The sequence below is a fragment of the Vanellus vanellus genome, assembly GCF_965231255.1.
Source record: "Vanellus vanellus genome assembly, contig: HAP1_SCAFFOLD_40, whole genome shotgun sequence".
Lineage (NCBI taxonomy): Eukaryota > Metazoa > Chordata > Aves > Charadriiformes > Charadriidae > Vanellus > Vanellus vanellus.
The window spans coordinates 1,207,920-1,226,307 of NW_028127876.1; the positions used below are offsets into that span (position 1 = coordinate 1,207,920).

Here is an 18,388-nt window from a genome sequence, read left to right on the forward strand (position 1 = left end):
AGCCCCCCATCTCCCCAGCCCACACGTGGGGTCTGGGCAGCTCCACGCCTTGTGTGTGAACCGGGAATTGGGATATTTCAGTTTTCTTCTGCGATCAGGCCTGGTTGTGAAAGGGCCAGTTGTAGTGGTTAGGCTTTGGTGGGTGAGTAACAGCAACTCTTATTTAAATTTTCCTTTTTTTTAGATTTTGTGTAGGGGGCTAGTTGTCCTCACGCCCGCGAGTTCTGCTTCAGGTCAAGCGAAGCCCCATGGAACTGGCCCGAAGGGCGGCGACGGCCATGGACCAGGGCCCCTTTGGCGTCGAGAACGTGGTTTATTTTGAGTTGAATCTCCCTGTTTTTCTTGAAAAGCGGGGGTCTGGTTTGTAGCGAGGCTTAAAACCCCGGGTTGTGCCTAAACATGGGTCTGATTTCAATCTCAGGGGCTGCAACTCTGTCCAGCTCTGACTCACAGCCCTGGCAGCACCGTCAGCATGCCGGGCTCGGCGTTCTCTTGTATTTTGAAGGGTTTCTTACGGATCGGCAGCAGCCGGGGATATTTAGCAGCTGTGTATTGGTGGTGGAATCCATGTGGTGAAAAGATCTTTGGGGTAAAGAGGTGAATAGGTGTTGTTTTCTTTTTTTTCACCTGGAGAATGTTTCTTGTTGCCTTGTACCTGTAAAAAGATGTTCAAATCGTTAAGGTGTTCAAATCGTTTCATAAAATTACCCCCTAGACAGGAATATGTTTTGTGGTTGGTTTGGGTTTTTTTTTATGAGAGTCCTTTCAGCCTGCTCTCCAGGTGGAAATGGGAAATGCAAAGCAATTACAATGACAGATTTGCTAAATCTGTTGCCAAGGTGTATATTACTGGCTTTCCCTGAAGCGGGGAAAAGACGTCCTGTTTAATTGTTGTTTGCATTTGAAATTCTCTGTGAAATGGATTAAGCAGTGTGGGCTTCTTTTTGTGGGTCTGCCCTTGGAAGGAGAGCGCCTTTAGGAAAAGGCTTTTCCGGAGGGGACAGAGAATTTAATTGCTGATGGCTATAAAAGCGCGCCCTGTTTGGGTGGCCTGAAAACAAAACCCGTGAAAATCCATGACTGAAAAATGAGACTTCCTCCTAATGATCGGGGCTGCTGTTTCTACTGATTTGCCCATGAATAACAGCTCGTTCCTTACTGGTGGCTGAGGACCCTTGAATTGTTTCCCAAAGCCTAAGGCAGCGGGAAGGGCTGGGGTTGTCAGATCACTGCAAATCAAATAAAAGAGAGCGGTTTGGAGTTGTCTCGTTCCCTCTTTCTTTTCCCAAGAAAGAGGGCTGGAAAATGGTAAAATGTTTTGCAGCAAAGTTCAAAATGGCAAAGGATGTACCGTGTGGGGGGTGGGACGTGGGTTCAGGTGTTGGTGGGGACCCCAGCAATAAACCGTAAGAGGTAGAGCAGCTTTGTGGGACTTTTGGGGCTTGTTTTTGTGTGGATATTCGCTCGTTGCAGACCACGTGCCGGAGCCCTCCAACAGAGGCATTAGAAAAATAAGTCTTTTTCTTAGTACTAATGCTTTGAATTTTCCAGTGTGGGAAAAGCCGCAAAAGTGTGTATTTCTGCCCAGCTGCGGAGAAATGGGTAATACTGAGCCCTACAATAGCTTGGTTGTTTTTTTTCCCCCTGTGTGATGACTGGTGTGGAGGGAGTTTGTACCAAAGAGTCAACTTCTGATTGTGGGCAGCCCCTGTTTTAGGAACTGTTGCACAGATTGCTTATCGATGCAACTGCTGCCGCGACTCCCGCACTCCCTGCTGAGTGATAATCCAAAACTGCAGAGCGAGCTGGGTGCCCGTGGAAGGGGAACTGCACTCTCAAGTGGAAATACTTGGGGTCTCGTTGCCTGTGGGAGGGAAAGGGACGTCAAGAGTCAACCTAAAGGAACTTCTCACCTTCAGAGATCGGGCTCTGGAGGTGACGGTTAATTGAGGGGAGTCGTGGAAGCGTGCTTTACTGAGCAACATGCTGCTGCTGGCCCAAGACTAAATGTCTCCAAAGTTTGGGGTTGGTTTAAGTGCTTTTTGGTTATTAGCTGGATGTCACTCTTCCAAGCACCTCTTGCCCTGTCTGGAGGGGTTTGCTGCTGCCTCCTGCGTTGGGCCGAGGGGACCGGCAGCCCTCAGGACAGGGACTTTCTCAGGCGTGGAGGTTAAACCTGGTGCGTGCTGCTTAAAAACTGCTCTGGGTGTTAGTGCAGTGGTCACGGTGAGAAATGTGGTGGCTTAGGGGAGCCTGAGATTCGCATTCCTCTTAAGTGCGGGGGATTTTGGGGAGCCTGGGTGGTACAATCCCCTTCCTGCTCCCAGATTCCTGTCGCTGACGCATCAGCGGGGTGTTAGCAGAGCTGATGCCCGCAGCGGCTGAGGGTTGGCATGATCCCGGCATCGCCGGAGATCTGGAGCCGAGGAATGGGAGCGTGGCCCGTTTCCATCATGGCTTGTGAGGGAAATAGTGCGGTTTGATATAGCCGGGGTGCGTAAACAGGGATTCCTCTTTGCACGTGTGCTTACAGGGTGCACGCAGGTGTGTTACTTGGAGTGTTTCTTAATGCCTGCGAAGCTTTCCGAGATTGGTTAATGAGCGTTGCTTTGCTGTGCAAGTGCAAAGTGTTATTTTCATGGAGAAACCAGCTCGGATGTTCCATTTAGGCATTCTGCCTTTAAAAAAAGAAAAATATTTTCAAGCTTTCCTTGCAGGCAGAATAACATCTGCTTTTGAGGATTGTTTCTTTCCCTGCAGGGTGGAAAAATCTACAGCCTCGCTAAGGCTGCAGAGGAAGAAAACTTGTCAGTTTCCTAGAGCAAACTGCAGTTTGGAGAGGGGGGTGGTTTGCCAGAGAGCCTTTTAGCACCTCGTTGGGCACATTTCTTTTCCCTCGGGGCTGAGGTTTAACATCGCCTTTTCATTTGGCTGGGTTTTGGTTGTATGAATTAATGGGTGTTTCAATGGGAACCACAAGAGCTAATTTCTCAGTCGCCATCCCAAAAATTGTGCATTCTAAAAAATCAGAATGCGGATGCAAGAACAGAATTTGGACCAGATTCTCCGGCGCCAGGACAGTGCACCGATGCTTCAGGGTGCTTTCCCCGGCAGCGAAGGCCTGGTCTGGCAGGAAGGCGGTGGTGGGGATGGCGAGGTACTGCCGGCTCAGCCGCCCCATGGCCGGGAAGCGATGCTCATTCTTCTTCCACCAGCGCAGCAGCTGGTGCTGCGCTTGCAGAGGGGCTCCAGGATGTAGTTTTCCAGTTGCTGGTGGATCTCGGGTATGCTCTCCATCGGGTCCTACCCCAAAAGGATGTCATAGATGCTCTGAGATGGGGCGCTGGTGCATGGGTCCTTGCGAGCATCAGCTGGCTGCCGCCATCTGCGCCTGTGGCTTTGGAATCCGAGTTTGGCACCCCAGACTGGGTGGCAGATGGGGACTGGTGGTTGCAAACCCACAACAGCGTGGTTCTCACTGGCTGGTGCAGCTCGCTTCTCAGGCTGGGGCTGAGAAACTGCATCTCCTTGAAGCGCGGGTCCAAAACAGAGGTGATAGCTGCTGGGCTTTCGAGCACTTTCTCGAATGCAGTTCCCTTCAGTTTGGAAGACGGCAGAACACGGAGAATGGCATTACATGCCATCTACTCCTTGGTGTGTTGATTGGACAGGGAATCAGTCAAAAGAGAAAATAAGAAAAATTAATTTGCCTTCTACTTGGATGGCAGAAATCTACGAGAGGCAATAGAAGTCGGATGGTTGAACAAAATCTTGCATGGCTTTGAGTTTGCCCTGAGCTGACGGCTGCAAAGCCTATTGCGAAACCTATTCATTTTTGTGATGGTAGTGATTTTTGTTGGTGTTTTGTTTGGATGTCTTAAGAGTATCGTTATCAAGCAATTATCTCCCCCCAGCCCCGCCATGCCCGCCGGCAGCAATGGGCCGATGGGGTCCTCAGCTGTCAGGTGGGAGGCAGCGGCACCGGGGCAGGGAGGGGGATGCCCGGTACCCCCGGGCGGGCCGTGCCGCCGGTGTGGCTGGAGGATGCTCCATGGCTGCTCACTGCGGCATTTCCCATGGCAGGGAGGAAACACAGGGGGAGCAGGGGGTGGGGGCAAATGGGGGAGGCAAAGCATCTGCACGGGGGGGAGGGGGGGGGCTGTGAGGGCCATGGAAAGGGGAGTGAAGGGCATCTGCAAGGTTGGAGGGGGTAAGGAGGGTGGTAGGTGTCTAAAATGGGGTGCTGGGGGTGTGCAAGGAGGGGGGGCAGCAGGCCGCTGAAGGGGGGTGTAAGGCATCTGCAAGGCGGAGGGGTGGGGGCTCAAAGGGGGAGGTGAGGGGTACCCAAGGTGGGTGTGGGAGGGAGGCACCTGGGCGATGCCTGTTGTGGGTCTCCCCACCAGACCCCCCCTCCTTGTCCCCTCCTCCGCATCTCGATGTGACCCCCTGGTGATGCTGTGGCCCTTCAGAGCAGGGGGACAAAGGCCACTGTCCCCACAGAGCCCCATGCCACCCGGTCACCTCAGCTATTGTCCCACCGGGCGCTTGTGCGGATGCGCCTGGTGTTGGGGTGCAGGCAGGAGGTGGCTGGGTGGTCCCCCCATCTTTCTGCATTTCCTTAGCCTGGGGGAGGGCCTGTCCGCCCCCCCCGCTGCACCCATGGGACCCGGCTGCAGGAGCTGCTCTCGGGGGCAAACGAGAGGTGGGGAATTAATTAATCTGCCCTGAAATTACAGCTCACGGCAAAGACTGAGAGGAATTTGCGTCTCCACCAGCAAGGGATGACGGTCACGTCCTGGTGATGCTCAGCTGTGACCTGCGTGTGTCCCCCCCCTCACAGCCCCACTTTGGGGCTCTGGAGATGTGTCCTCTCCCGGGTCCAGTCCCCGTCACAGCCCAAATCCTGGCTCAGGAGCCAGAGGGGTCCCCGCAGGGGACGGTGCTGACCCCCACGATAGCAAAGGAGGGAGCCACAGGACCGGTGGCTTCGTCTGGGTAGGATGGAGATGGAGAGGGGCGAGGAGGGGGGTCTCCTGCTCCGCCACCAGAGCAGCTCCCCCAGTTTGGCCCCTCATCCCCTTATAACACTGGGATCAGTGTTATTAATTACACTTTGCGCGAGATTAATTACATTAATCCTCCCTCCTGCTGCTGGTGGCCAGTCCAGCTTGCATGTGACGGGACGAGGGGGCCGAGGTGGGAAGTTTGCGTGCTCGTGCGATGCTTTTGGCCTCCCCCGGCACCGGGAGGACTCAAAGCCGGACCTGAACCTCTGCTTTGTACTTTTCCTCATCCTCAATTACATCAACGCTTCCCCAGGGAAAGATTTTTCTTTCTAACTGGAGGAGTTGCACTGAGACAGGTAAACTGAGGCAGGACAGTCAAAAATCCCTCTCTCTCCTGCTGGGACAAAAAAAACGCTGCAGCAAAATAATAATTTGGAGAAGTTTTCTTGAGATGGAACAACACTCTCTGCTCCGAAACTCAAAAGTGAGCTCGCCATCCCCTTTCCCAGCCCAGTTTCGATGCTTTGATGTTTTCCAGGCACCTGGCAGCGGCGGCGAAGGACAAAGTACTCGGGGGCCAGAAAAAGCTCATTCCCAGATGGGAACGTTTGTTCCTTTTGCTCGTTAAATTGGCTGGCGGGTGGGAGGTGTGAGCTTCCCCGAGCGTCGCTGCTGCGCAGCGGCAGGTGATGCCATTCGGTCGAAGCAGGAATTTGGGGGATAAAAAGCAGATTTCCGGTATTTTGCTCTTCTCTAAAGAGAAGGGTTTCCTGGAGGCCCTTTCAAAGCTGCAGTTGCGACTCGAGTGTGAGACGTGGTTGGTTTTTTATTTCTTTGAGCGCGGTGATCCCAGTGATGCTTCCCCAGCCCCGGGGGCAAGGGCAGAAGAGAACTCCTGTAGTTCTCCTTCAGCTTTTAAGGCACAGATGCTCTTTGTGCAGCGCTGGCAGTGGTATTTCAGCCAAGGAGGGCATTAGCTGTCAGCCCTTGGCTTTTTTTTTTTGAGGAGAAAAATGCAGTTTTGTGTGGAAAGCGGGCTTGCAGCAAGAGAAGCCTGAGCCTGGTTGGGCTGAAGACGAAGCTTCACCCTTGTAGGTTCTGAGGGCCTTTGGAGGTAGGTGGTGGCCATGTCCTGTGGCCAAGTGCCATCTAGTGAGTCCTGCAGGTATTACGTTTGGAGAATGAAACTGGCTGTGCTCAAAAGTGTGGGGTTGGGTCTCCCCACCCCAGCCCACCCCCAGTTTGGAAATCCCTATTTTAATTTTTCGAAAGGAACCACAAGAATGAAGCAGGAGGTTTGGTTTTGGTTTGAAACACTCAACTGTCTCCCCTTTTAGTAAATCCTTCCAGACTCACGGTGTATACAATACAGGTGACATTACAGGTGGTTTTATTTGGGTAGGGGAAAAAAAACCTCCTCCAAGTCCGTGTTTTTAGGGCTGTGCCTGAAGGAGGAGACATGCAGAGGTGTGATGCTCATTGGCTCGCGTGGCCGCGGGGATGGGTGATGACTGGGAGGACCTAAGGGAGCTCTCCTCACCTGGCCCCAACTTGTACCTTCTTCTTCTCGCTAAACAGCGACACGACGAGGAGGCGGTGATGGACCGGGGAAGAACGAGCACCGTTGCCAATATTCACTATGAGAAGGAGGAGCTGGAAGGTGAGTCAGGAGAGGTGGCACCAGCCCCACGCGTTTTCCCGTTGCGCAAAGTCCCTGCCGCGTCCTGTGCTCAGTGTACGCATCACCTGCAGCGAAACGTGGCGTGCTTCTAAATAAACAAGCACAGTTATTTTCACATTTTTTTTAATGTTGTGGCTTTTAGACAGAGGGGAAAAAGCCCCCGCGGCATCTGTGGTGTGAGTGTTGGCCACGGAGCTGGGCAGTTCCCAGCTTGTTTTCTCAGAGGCTGCTCTTGGCTTGGAGAGGTCAGGAGAATAATTTGATGGCTGCAGACACAGGGCTGTGATTTTCTTTTTTTTTGTTCCAGACTTCATTATCACGGGACTAATTGGATCTCCTCTTGTCGCCTTGTGCCGACAAAGATTTTAAAATTAATTACCTTCTGTGGCTGCTTAATGAGCAGGTCTGAGTGTTGTCCAGCCGAAGCTGGAATTTGAGACGAGGGTTGATACTTTCAGGGCACTTTTAGGTGACCCGGAGCCATCGCTTGTTGTTGCTCTGTTGTTGCAAAGTTAGAGTAAAACAGGCTTGGAAAAAGGGACGGGTCTCTGACATTCAGGAATGCAGTGAAACTAAAATGAAGAGAAGTTGGTGTTTCCTCCTGGGATGGCTGTGCTGGTTTAATCATGGCAGCGGCGTCAACCGTCTCCGCAATATCGAGAGTGATGAGAACGCTGCTTTTTTTGCAGGCCACCACACCCTGTCCGTGGGCATGCAGATGCCGCTGGTGAGGCAAAGCCACCGGCACCACCGACCCCACCGCCAGAAGCATCGGAAGAAGGAACGGGAGGACTGTGCCCCGATGGAGCAGGGCTACCACTGTAAGTCCCGCCGCAGCATTCGTGAGCCTCCTCGGGGCTGCGTGGGTGCCGGGGTCCTCTGCAAGCAGGTCCGTGTGGCTGATTGGTGTGGTTTGCTGTTCTTCTGAGGGAAAGTGGCATTATTTGGGAGGCAGTTGAAGGCATAATGGATTGAGGCTGGTCTTCCTTAGAGGGATCCTGCCTTTAAAAATGGAAACGTGGGGAAGGAAAGTGGCCCATCCTTATGCAGAGGTGGAACAGATGGTTCTCCTTCTCCATGGCTCTGTGCAAGCCTGGCCAGACCCGGGGGAGAGGGGCCAGCCCAATATTTAGGGCTGAACTGGTGCCAATCGATGGCCACGTAGGGCTTGCTCCAGCGTTCGCTGCCGTCTTCCACGTCCTCCTCAAACTTCAGCCACCTGCGGACATCGGGCACGATCAGCCCCATTGCAAGAAAACAGCAGCTCTGTGGAAAGGGACCTGGGAGTCCTGGTGGACAACAGGATGACCATGAGCCAGCAATGTGCCCTGGTGGCCAAGAGGGCCAATGGCATCCTGGGGGGCATCAAAAAGAGTGTGGCCAGCAGGTGGAGGGAGGTCATCCTCCCCCTCTACTCTGCCCTGGTGAGGCCGCATCTGGAGTACTGCGTCCAGTTCTGGGCTCCCCAGTTCAAGAAAGACAGGGATCTGCTGGAGAGGGTCCAGCAAAGGGCTACGAAGATGATTAGGGGATTAGAACATCTTTCATATGAGGAAAGGCTGAGGAACTTGGGTCTCTTTAGTGTAGAGAAAAGAAGAATGAGGGGGAATCTTATTAATGCTTTCAAATACTTAAAGGGAGGATGCCAGAGGGATGGGAGGAGTCTTTTTTCAGTGGTGCCCATTGATAGGACGAGGGGTAATGGGCACAAGCTTGAACATAGGAAGTTCTATCTTAACATGAGGAGGAACTTCTTCACTTTGAGGGTAGTGGAGCACTGGAACAGGCTGCCCAGAGAGGTTGTGGAGTCTCCCACTCTGGAGATGTTCAAAACCCGCCTGGACGCTGTCCTGTGCAACCTGTTGTAGGTGACCCTGCTCTGGCAGGGGGTTGGACTAGATGATCTCCAGAGGTCCCTTCCAACCCTGACTATTCTGTGATTCTGTGTTTTTTTTGTATGCCTCAGTTTCTCCTGGGGCTAAAATGGGAGAAGGAGACTTCTTTTTAGCAATGGAAGTTACTCTGTGCTTGCGATTGTCCTTCCTCAGCCAAGAAAACTTAACGTGGTCTTCCACGAAAATGGTTTAATTTTTTTTCCTTCCTCCAGGCTCTTTGGAGGTTTGATCCGGGATGTGAAGCGAAAAGCCCCCTGGTTCTGGAGTGACTTTCGGGATGGTCTGAGCCTGCAGTGTCTGGCGTCCTTCCTCTTCCTCTACTGTGCCTGCATGTCCCCCGTCATCAATCACCTTTGGGGGACTGCTGGGGGAGGCGACCAACAGCCACATAGTGAGCACCTCTCTCTGTTGGGTGGCACGAGGGAGGACAACACTCATGCAAAAGTCCTTGCTGCAGTGAATTTGCACTTGTGGTTTTCCCTCTAATGATTTAATTACTCGCTGCTGCCTCTCTTCCCTGGACAGAGTGCCATGGAGTCGCTGCTGGGCGCATCCGTGACCGGCGTGGTGTATTTCCTCTTTGCTGGCCAACCTCTCGCCATCCTCGGCAGCACCGGCCCCGTCCTCGTGTTCGAGAAGATCCTCTACAAATTCTGCAAGTAAGGCTGGCTGCTGCGGCCAGGTGCTGCGAGCGCCTTCAGAAGAAGGCAGGGATGGAGAAAAGATGTTTTTCTTAGTGGTAGTTGGTAGATTTAAGTTGTCTTCTGTGTCACAGACATCACGCGCTGCTGCTTTAGTATGTGACGGTGCAGGAGCTCTCGGTCTCTGAAGGATGGATGGGTGGTTCAGGGTTTTTAGAGTTAAAGTGAAAGAGCAGGAGGAGGAGAAACCACAAGGATATGGATGCCCGAGATGGGCTGCACAGGGAAGATGAGACAAATGACTCTGGTTTGGGAATGAGGGAAGATTTGCTTTCCTCTCAGTACAAACTCGGGCACTTTTTTGCATGTTTTTTGCTGTAAGTGGAAATATATTTTACCCACATATCCAAACAGTTTTCTGGTCAAATGTTTTGATGATTTTTGAAAAAGCAGGAGCTTTTCAGGCAAAATGGATATTTTCCATGACAGTCTTTTTGTTGTGGCAACTGTGATGGGAGATTAACCTCTCTTATTGCAATTAAATTTATTATGAAGCCCCAACTTGCTGGCAGCAGGTAACTGGGTGCAAACCCAGCCGGTTTGGCTGTTAGGGCATCGGGGTGATGTGGGAGAACACCACCTTCCACAACAGGGACCTGACCTCAATTAGCCTCCGAGGCATTAACACAAGGTAATTGTTAAAGAATGATAATTCAATAATTGGCCTCTCCTCCTGCGGGCCCACACCCTGCGCCGCAGCCCCGAGGCTGTCTGTCATAGGACGTGGAAACTGCATTTACCATCCGCAGCCTTGACACGCTCCTGAATTGCTGCCGACTTTCCCCAAAGGAAGGCACGGCTCGGAGCCTCTTGCTGCCCTTTCCACCCTGTATTTTCTTTTGCTTTCCCAGGGACTACGCACTCTTCTACCTCTCTCTACGGCGTGCATTGGGCTGTGGACCGCCTTCTTCTGCATGGTGCTGGTGGCCACTGACGCTAGCTCTTTGGTGTGCTACATCACCCGCTTCACCGAAGAAGCCTTCGCCTCCCTCATCTGCATCATCTTCATCTATGAGGCTCTGGAGAAGCTGAGTCACCTGCGAGAGGCCTACCCTGTGCACACGCACAGCAAGCTGGACTTCCTCACCATCTCCTAGTGGGTTTCTTCCTCCTAAAGTGCCGCTGCCCCTTGGCAGGAGCTCAGGGCTGCACCTCCATCGCCTTCCCCTCACCTCTGTCTTGGCTTCTCTCCTCCCAGCTGTAAGTGTGAGGCACCGACCCATCCCAGCAACGAAACCCTGCAGTTCTGGGAGAGCAAGAAGATCAATGTGTCTGGCATCACCTGGGAGAACCTCACGGTGACTGTAAGTGCCCCGAGTCACTGCTTCCTCGTGCCGCGGCCGTGGCGTCCAGGGGCACTGTCCTGGTGCAAAGCTCAGAGCCCTTCAGGTGATGATGGGCTTCCAACTGTGCCAGTGCTGCTCTGAAAAGTCGTTATTTCAGTCTAAGGTGTGGGTTTAACCCCCTTGGGCCTGGGAAGGAGAGTCCACCTCATCCCTGACATGGTGGGCAATAACTGTTATCCTCAGGACAGTGGTTCTGTCTGGGAGCAAGGTTCAGTGGGTGCTTTGGTTATTGGAGAAGTTGGAGGACTTCAGTTCATGCTTGAAGGCCATAATTAGCTTCCTTAATTGGTTCCTAGTAACTCCAGGCCTTGCTTTCTTACTCAGCGCTGTCTGAAGGTACGTGCATAAACTTGCATGTCTGAGCAGCTCCTTGGGCCATTGTTGCTGGAAGCAGAGCTCAGGCACAGGGTGGGACGCTCTTATGGACATCTTCACCCCCCTTGGCTGTGTCCTGTGAGCCCGCCCCCTGTGAGCCCGCCCCTGGGAAGGGACAATTTGTCTCTTCTCCTTTCCTGTCACTGTTGTCTTAGCCCTCCTTCCCCGTTCCCTCTTTCACTCTCCCCAAGAGTTTCCAGTGTTTCCTTCCCCTCTGGTGTCTTCTTCAGCCACGGTTACCTGCCGTTCAAGCGGAGGATGTGCCATAGGTCTGTGGTACGGTGTCCCATCACATCTCCTGTCTCCGCTGTCGTGGAGAGTTTCATGGACCTGCCTGTGGACACGATGGCCCCTACACACCTGAAGTCCTCTTCAGGCTGAGAGATCTGGGGCTGTTCAGTCTGTAGAAAAAATGGCTCAGGGAGACCTTATTAAGGTGTCTCAATGCCTGATGGGAGGGAATGAAGGCAAGGGAGCCAACTGTACCTCAGGAGTTCCCAGTGAGTAGACTCGGAAGGTTGTCAAACTCTGGAACCACTGGAACACTGCAACCGCCCAAAGAGGTTGTTAACTCTCCACCAATGGAGATCTTCCAAACCCTCAGGAGTTCCCAGTGAGCTTTGAATTTTGAGGGTGAACAAACACTGGAACAGGTGTCTCAGAGAGGTGGTGGAGTCTCTAATAACGGAGTTACTCAAAACCCACCGAGAGAAGGTCCTGAGCAACCTGCTGTAGCTGACCCTGCCTCAGCTGGGGCTTGGACTACACGGTCTCCAGAGGTGCCTTCCAACCTCACCCATTCTGTGAGTGTAGAGGACAAAAGTAAGACAGAAAGAAATGAGAACAGATCCCCTTGGCCACAAACACCTTGGTCTCCTGTGGAGAGGACCTGTGATGAAGAGAGGAAACTTATAATGAGGAAGGAGTAGCAGAGATGGAGTGTTATGCACTGACTGTAATCCTCCATTTCCCATCCCTCGTGTGCCTCTCCAGGCGGGAGTGAGAAGAAGAAATGCAAATGCAAATGAAGGAGTAATTTGAGCCTAGGGGGAAAAAAAAAAAAAAAGTGGGGTGGGGGAATGGTCTAAAATATTTAGTCATAGTTTCTGACTATCCAAGTCTACTTGACTTGGCAATGAACTGATAATTTGTAAGTGATTTCCCTGTCTTTGTTTTGACCCATGATCATCTTTCCCCTCGTATCATCTTGAGGAGGGGGAGCGAGTGAGCAGCTTGGTTGTTGTCTGGCTGCTGGTCAAGGTTAACCCACCTTTCATAAACCCGCTTTCATTCACAACCAGACTGGAGAGCACTTTGTAACGTGTGTGGTGGGGATGGGAGAAGCAGATACTGGGCTGATTGTTCTTGAATTCTGAGAGAACTAGACAAGGTAATCTGCTGACCTCTTCGGTCTCTAGCTTGCAGGCTGTAATTCTTACTTACACGAGGAGATGAATAAAAGTGTGCAGTTTCCGTTAGGTGTGACTGTGCACTGCTGTGGAAAAACTGCTTCCACAGACTAACAGCATGACTGCAGTTTTTGGCGATGTCTGCCTGCACAGCTAATTTTCCTGAACATTTCCTTTGTCTTTGGGCTTTTCACCATAGCCTAAGATAACATTTGGAGCTTGAGAGTTGGTTTTGGAGATGGTCTGCAACCTTAGCTTTGAGTGTCCGTGTTTATGCTACTTTATGTGCCTTTTAGATGGCTTTATCTGTTGCACGATCTTGGAGTTGAGCGGCACTTTTTCCCTCTTTGAGCAGTTATTTCAACACGCTCAGTTTTTGAAAGATGAGTTTTAGTGAACACCAGGTTTTTTACAGTGCTGTTTAAGCTGTTGCTGGAATTAGCGCTCAGCATGAGCAACTTGTAATTGGAGTCAGACAGAAAAATTGAAACACTGGGGCCTTTTGTCTTTAAGATGGCTGTGACTGGTGGTGGTGGCTGCGTTTCATTTGTTGCTCCAAGAGCAATGGCTATGTGGCTGGTCAGAGTCTAGCTTAGACCTCAGTCATTACAGTATTATGTCAACTCTTGCTTTAAGAAACAGTTCATAGCTGTTTCAAGAGATGCCGGTGTGAACAGGGTTAAATTTGACAGGGTGGACATGTTATGTATTGCATTTACATCTCCGAACTGGAGTGCGGGGAGCTTGAGGTGTGCAGACAGCTTCAGGGATTAGCAAAATGGTTGATTGCAGTATGGAGGCTATGTGATGTGTACACAGACATTGCTACAGGTTCACTCACTGTAAACCTGGTGAAACTGTTTTCATCTGCTGGCTTTCACTGGCATGGACAAATGTAAAAGGTGGAAGATAAACAGAATATAAAAAATACCCACTGATAAGTCAGATGCTGCTGTGGGATAATTGAGTGTTTTGGTGGTTTGTTGAGCACCTCAGTTTTTGGAAGGACACCTGCATTCTCTCTGCTCTCTTTTTTTTTCTTCCAGATTTTGATGTGTCCAGAACATGAAATGGAGAGGGTAAACATGTACTGTGAAACCTGCAGGCGGCCTGTTTGTCGTCTATGTAAACTGGGTGGATGTCATGCAAACCACAGAGTAACAACCATAAGCACTGCCTACAAAACCTTTAAGGTAAAAGTAAATACTGTTGGACCTGGCCTTAAGAAGGGGGAAGAGCACTGAGCCTCGGGTTTAAGGGCAAACTTCCCCTGGCAGGATGCCAGGACGTGTGTTTGGAGGACACTGAACGAGTCATGAGGCATGCTGCTGTGCAACATCTGTTAATGTATATATTAGTGTGACATAGTGTGCGGCTAAGAAACTAAACTATATTTTCTATGAGGCTTCAAACAGAACCCCTTAAAAGCGCTTCCACCTTATGTTAGCCAACTGTGCATCAGTACTGACCAATGCAGAAGGTTTAAGAAGTTAATGCTTTACAATCTGGCTTTTTTAAGGCAAGTGTCCTTGTGGCTTGGGTTAGCTTATACTTCAGAAGCACTCCTGAAGAATCTGCATCGGCAGTTATCTGCTGGGACGCTGTATGTTTTTGAAGTTGCAGAGCTGTTGATTCCCTAAGCACCATACAACAGGGCAGACTTGCAAACACTGCTTTGTTATTAAAGAATGATTGCTGCTGCCTCCTCTTCTTCCTTTGCTTCCTCTCTTGCTCACAGGAGAGAGAAAAAAAAAAAAAAAGCCCATCCCAGCCTGCCTTCTGTTCTTTGGCCTCCTCGCCTGTTTGCAAGGCTTTTCCTGTACAGCTGTTAACTCTTGCAACTAAGGAAGTGCAGAGACACTCATAAGTTCAAGTTTCCAACCACTCATTTTTCTAGCAAACCTTACTACAGATGAGTTAATAACCTATGAGGCTTTTCTATTAGTTCTGGTAATGCCTTGAAGACTCGTGTTCCTAGCCTAAGAGAGAAGGTGACTGCTGTGGCTGGGGAAGGATGAGCCAGCTGAGGCTGTCACCTCTTCTCCTCAGAGGCTGTGCCACCAGTCCTGCACATGGCAGTGGCCTGATGTCCCGGGCCAGTCATGGCGGGTCACTGAGCAGTTCTCCGCAGGGTTGCTGCTCATAACTGATGGCAGGCTCTTGTCCTCGTAACTACAGAAACTGAGTACTGGCTGGGTGGCCCACCTGTGCTTGTTGTCAGTTTGGGTGGGATGCCCTTGTTCTGCCTGCCAGTTTGCTGTTTTATTTTAACAGGAGAAGCTTTCAAAAGATATCGAGTACCTCATCAGTAAGGAGAGCCAGGTGAAAGCTCGCATCACGCAGCTGGATCTGCTGCTGAAAGAAACAGAGGTGAGAGTGGCTTGTGGGTTGTCTGGGGATGGACCTTGCAAGGACACAGCAGGGACTCCAAATGGAACAGTGAAGTGTTCCAGATCCTTTGGGTTTTTTTTTTTTTGTTAGCCAGCAAAACCATTTCTGAACAGTTTGTGTTGGTTCTGAGTCACAGACGGTAAGACCTAATCCTGACAGTGTGGGAAATTTGGGCAACCTACAGAGGGAAGTTAAGTTTTGGGTGCTGCTGTGAATTTAATTGACATAAAGCTTATTTGATACCTTACCCAAAGAGAGGTGGGTTAGACTTACAGCTCTTGCATATGAGTGGTGCTGCACAATTTATGCTGTCTGTTTACCTTGAGGATGTTGCAGTGAAGTCAGAATTAAGGGCAAAATCTCCCTGCAGAAGAGTCAGAGCTGGGAGCTCACATACGAGCTGAAAAACGCAATGGCAAAAATTGGCAGGAGCTCCTGGCCCTGCCTGTATCTTGCTGCAGATGGCCTTTGTGCTTCATAGTTCCTTTAATCCAGGGCACTCATCAGAGGTGGCACTACAGGGCATAGGGGAGAAACTGGGCTGGACTCCCAGTTCAGGGTGACTGGGGAAGGTGGAAGAGCACCTAGGTCTTGGGCATGAAGACTTCAGACGCTGACTTGCTTTTACAGTGCTTTTCCATGAACTATTTAGACAAACGCTGTGCGTAACTCAATACATAATCGGAGGAATAATTTCCTGCTCTTTCCTCTCTGTGTTAACGTAGGAGACGCTTACTAGCTTGGGTGCAGTGCTGATTGCATTTTCAGTGTTGAAGAGCATAACAAAGCTCGTTAGTCTTGTCAGTCAAACAGATGACTAGTTTGCTCTGATCTCTTGAACAACCCTAAGTACGTTTCTGTACACAGCCACAGTGCTGTGGGATCCGTCTAAAATGTCTTTTGTTCCCTCCTAGTGCAACAGTGAAAGAGCTAAAGAAGAAGCATCTCAGAGTTTTGAGAAATTATCTCATGTCCTGGAAGAGAAGAAATCCGCAGCTCTTAGGGCAACTGAAGCTTCTAAGAATTTAAGGCTGGAAAAATTGCAAACACAAGCAGAAGAATCTCAAGGGCTCCTGGAAAATAATGGCCTTGTAGGACTTGCTCAAGAACTGCTTAAAGAAACCGATCCATCTTGTTTAGTTCAAACAGCAAAACAACTTCATGTCAGGTATCTTATTAATTATCTTCCGTTCGAGGTACAGGTACTGTTCCAGGGATGTCTGGTCAGTCATATTCTTTGGACACCTGCTAGGAAAGTACTGAATGCAAGTACTTTGTGTTGCAGAGCCTCAGAGGCGGTCCCGGTACCATTCAGTAGAAATTCCTATATTACAGTGTGCGTTAAAAAACAGCCCAGAGGAGGGGCTCTGTCCTGCGCCAACGCCTAGCCTTCTTCAGTAGGACTGCAGTGGAAGGGTAACCCATTCAGCTCACTGATACAGTCCTTTGCTCAGAGATTGCATCGGGTATTTGCAAGTTAATCTAACAGGTCTCTTCTGGCTTTAAACTCTTTGATCTGAATAGTTGTGCTCCATTAGCGCTTCACACCTATTTTGTTCTTTGAATGTAATGCCCCAAATTGTTAAAATGCTCTGCCAACCAAAAGATTCCCTGTTAGTTATCTTTACACTGATGTACAAAAGGCCTTTAAATTTTGCATTTTAATTCTGTCTAGAGAGACAAGTTTCTGGGACACGTGAGTAAGTACCTGAAAAGAGAACTTTTTTTAAAGCAAAACCTAGCGGTTTTGCTTTAAGGAATGCACCCATGTGAATTCCTTTTTCCCTCTTCTGCCATCCCTCTGCTTCTGTGCTTTCAGAATCCAAAAAGCTACTGAATCTCTGAAGAGCTTCAAGCCAGCAGCTGAAACTACTTTCGAGGACTTTGTGATGGACATAGCCAAGCAAGAAGAGATCCTTGGTGACTTGTCCTTCCATTCCAATGGTAAATTATGAGAGCATCACGTCTTTCTTGAGTTATAGCTTTAAGGGCTTCTCTGGAAAGAGGCAAAACTTGTGCAGGGCTGCAGTTGCAGAACTCAATCTTGTGACTTGCATTGTCCCTTCTGCCTCTGTGATTCACAAGGCGTTACCTGGCAGCAATGCTAGCTTCAGCTTTGATAAAGAAGCTAAGATGCCATGGCATTCAGAACCAGTTTACATTGGCTTCCAAAATATTGTAGTTAAGTAATACTAGGTCTTCCTAGCAGCTTTTTGTCGTGATTGCATGACAGAAAAGAATAGGTTTTTATATGGTTTTTTAGTTGCCAGCAAAAATAAATAATACAACTTTCAAAGTAAAACCAGAAAGGATTTAAGTGCATGAACAGACCCATCCTCATCTGCACTCTTTGACTGAGTCAGATTTCCCCCCCCCACTGTCCCCCCAGTGCTGTAGCCACTCAACAAAGGGCTTCTGTGTTTAATTCTAAAACAACATGTATCTACATTTGAGGTTTTTTTCTCCTGAATCTCTGTCATTCCAGGTCTAGAAATACCAGAAATCAATGAAGAGCAGAGCAAAATGTACAACAAAGCTCTGATCAGTTGGGAATGCCCTGGGAAGACAGACTCAGCTGATATCTATGTTCTTGAGTATCATAAGCTTCATAGAGAAGAGGAGAGTACAACGTGGCAGGAGATCGAAGTTTGCAGCAAGAGCAAAGTAATATCTGATCTCGATGACGACAGCAGCTATGCCTTCAGAGTTCGAGGATATAAAGGATCCATCTCTAGCCCTTGGAGCCAAGAAGTTATCTTGCGTACGCCTCCAGCCCCAGGTATTGGGTTTTCTTATGTCCACGAGCTGCTGGTGGTGGTAAGAGCTGTAGGTGGTTTCCAGTAGCTCCCAGACTTCTACTACACAGTTACCGGTTGTATAAATGTTTAAAAGCACTGCTAACAAACAGGTTAAGTAGGCAGCATACTGAGACTGTGTTAGCTTGCGTAATGTTCCTGGTAGCCTTTAAAAGCGAGGAATTCTAGTGCCAGCATGACTTAAAATATAGTTTATAAGCACAGAAATACTTAACTAAGAGAAAATTTTTTGGGATGCTGTTTTTCAGTTCTCAGTTTTCTTTTTGATGACAAATGCGGGTACAACAGTGAACATCTCCTGCTGAACCCAGGAAGAACCTCTGTGGAAAGTAGGGCTGGATTTCCTCTACTGCTGGGGTCTGAGCGCATGCAGGCCGGATGCTACACAACCCTGGATTACATCATTGGCGACACTGGGATTGCCAAAGGGAAGCACTTCTGGGCTTTTCACGTGGAAGCCTATTCCTACCTGGTGAAAGTGGGAGTTGTTTCTAGCAACAAGATACAGAAGTTGTTCCATAATACCCATGATGTGACCAGCCCAAGGTAAATTGCAGACTCTTGCTTAATACATGTTTTGTATAAGGAGATGGCTTTTTAAAAAATAAATTAAGAGCGAGCCTGGTCTCAATTAGTATACAAGATGAACCTAAGCAGTGGGAAGTGGCTTGAAGGATATAGTGTAAGCAGGTTGTCCTGTTCATCCTCTACTATTAGTAGGAAGATGTTCTAATTGTCCAGAGTCCTATTTTCTTTCTTTCTGGGAAA

General features: G+C 49.7%; 1 protein-coding gene across 1 annotated transcript; it reads left to right on the plus strand.

Annotated features, from left to right (window-relative positions):
* Positions 1–278: 278 nt before the first annotated feature.
* LOC309684909 (E3 ubiquitin-protein ligase TRIM36-like) lies at positions 279–18,170 on the plus strand (the record flags this gene model as incomplete). Its single annotated transcript, XM_082500747.1, has 7 exons — positions 279–308; positions 13,460–13,606; positions 14,688–14,783; positions 15,719–15,972; positions 16,624–16,748; positions 17,290–17,583; positions 17,869–18,170. The coding sequence occupies 7 exons, from the start codon at positions 279–281 to the stop codon at positions 18,168–18,170; spliced, it is 1,248 nt and encodes a 415-aa protein (XP_082356873.1).
* Positions 18,171–18,388: the final 218 nt, after the last annotated feature.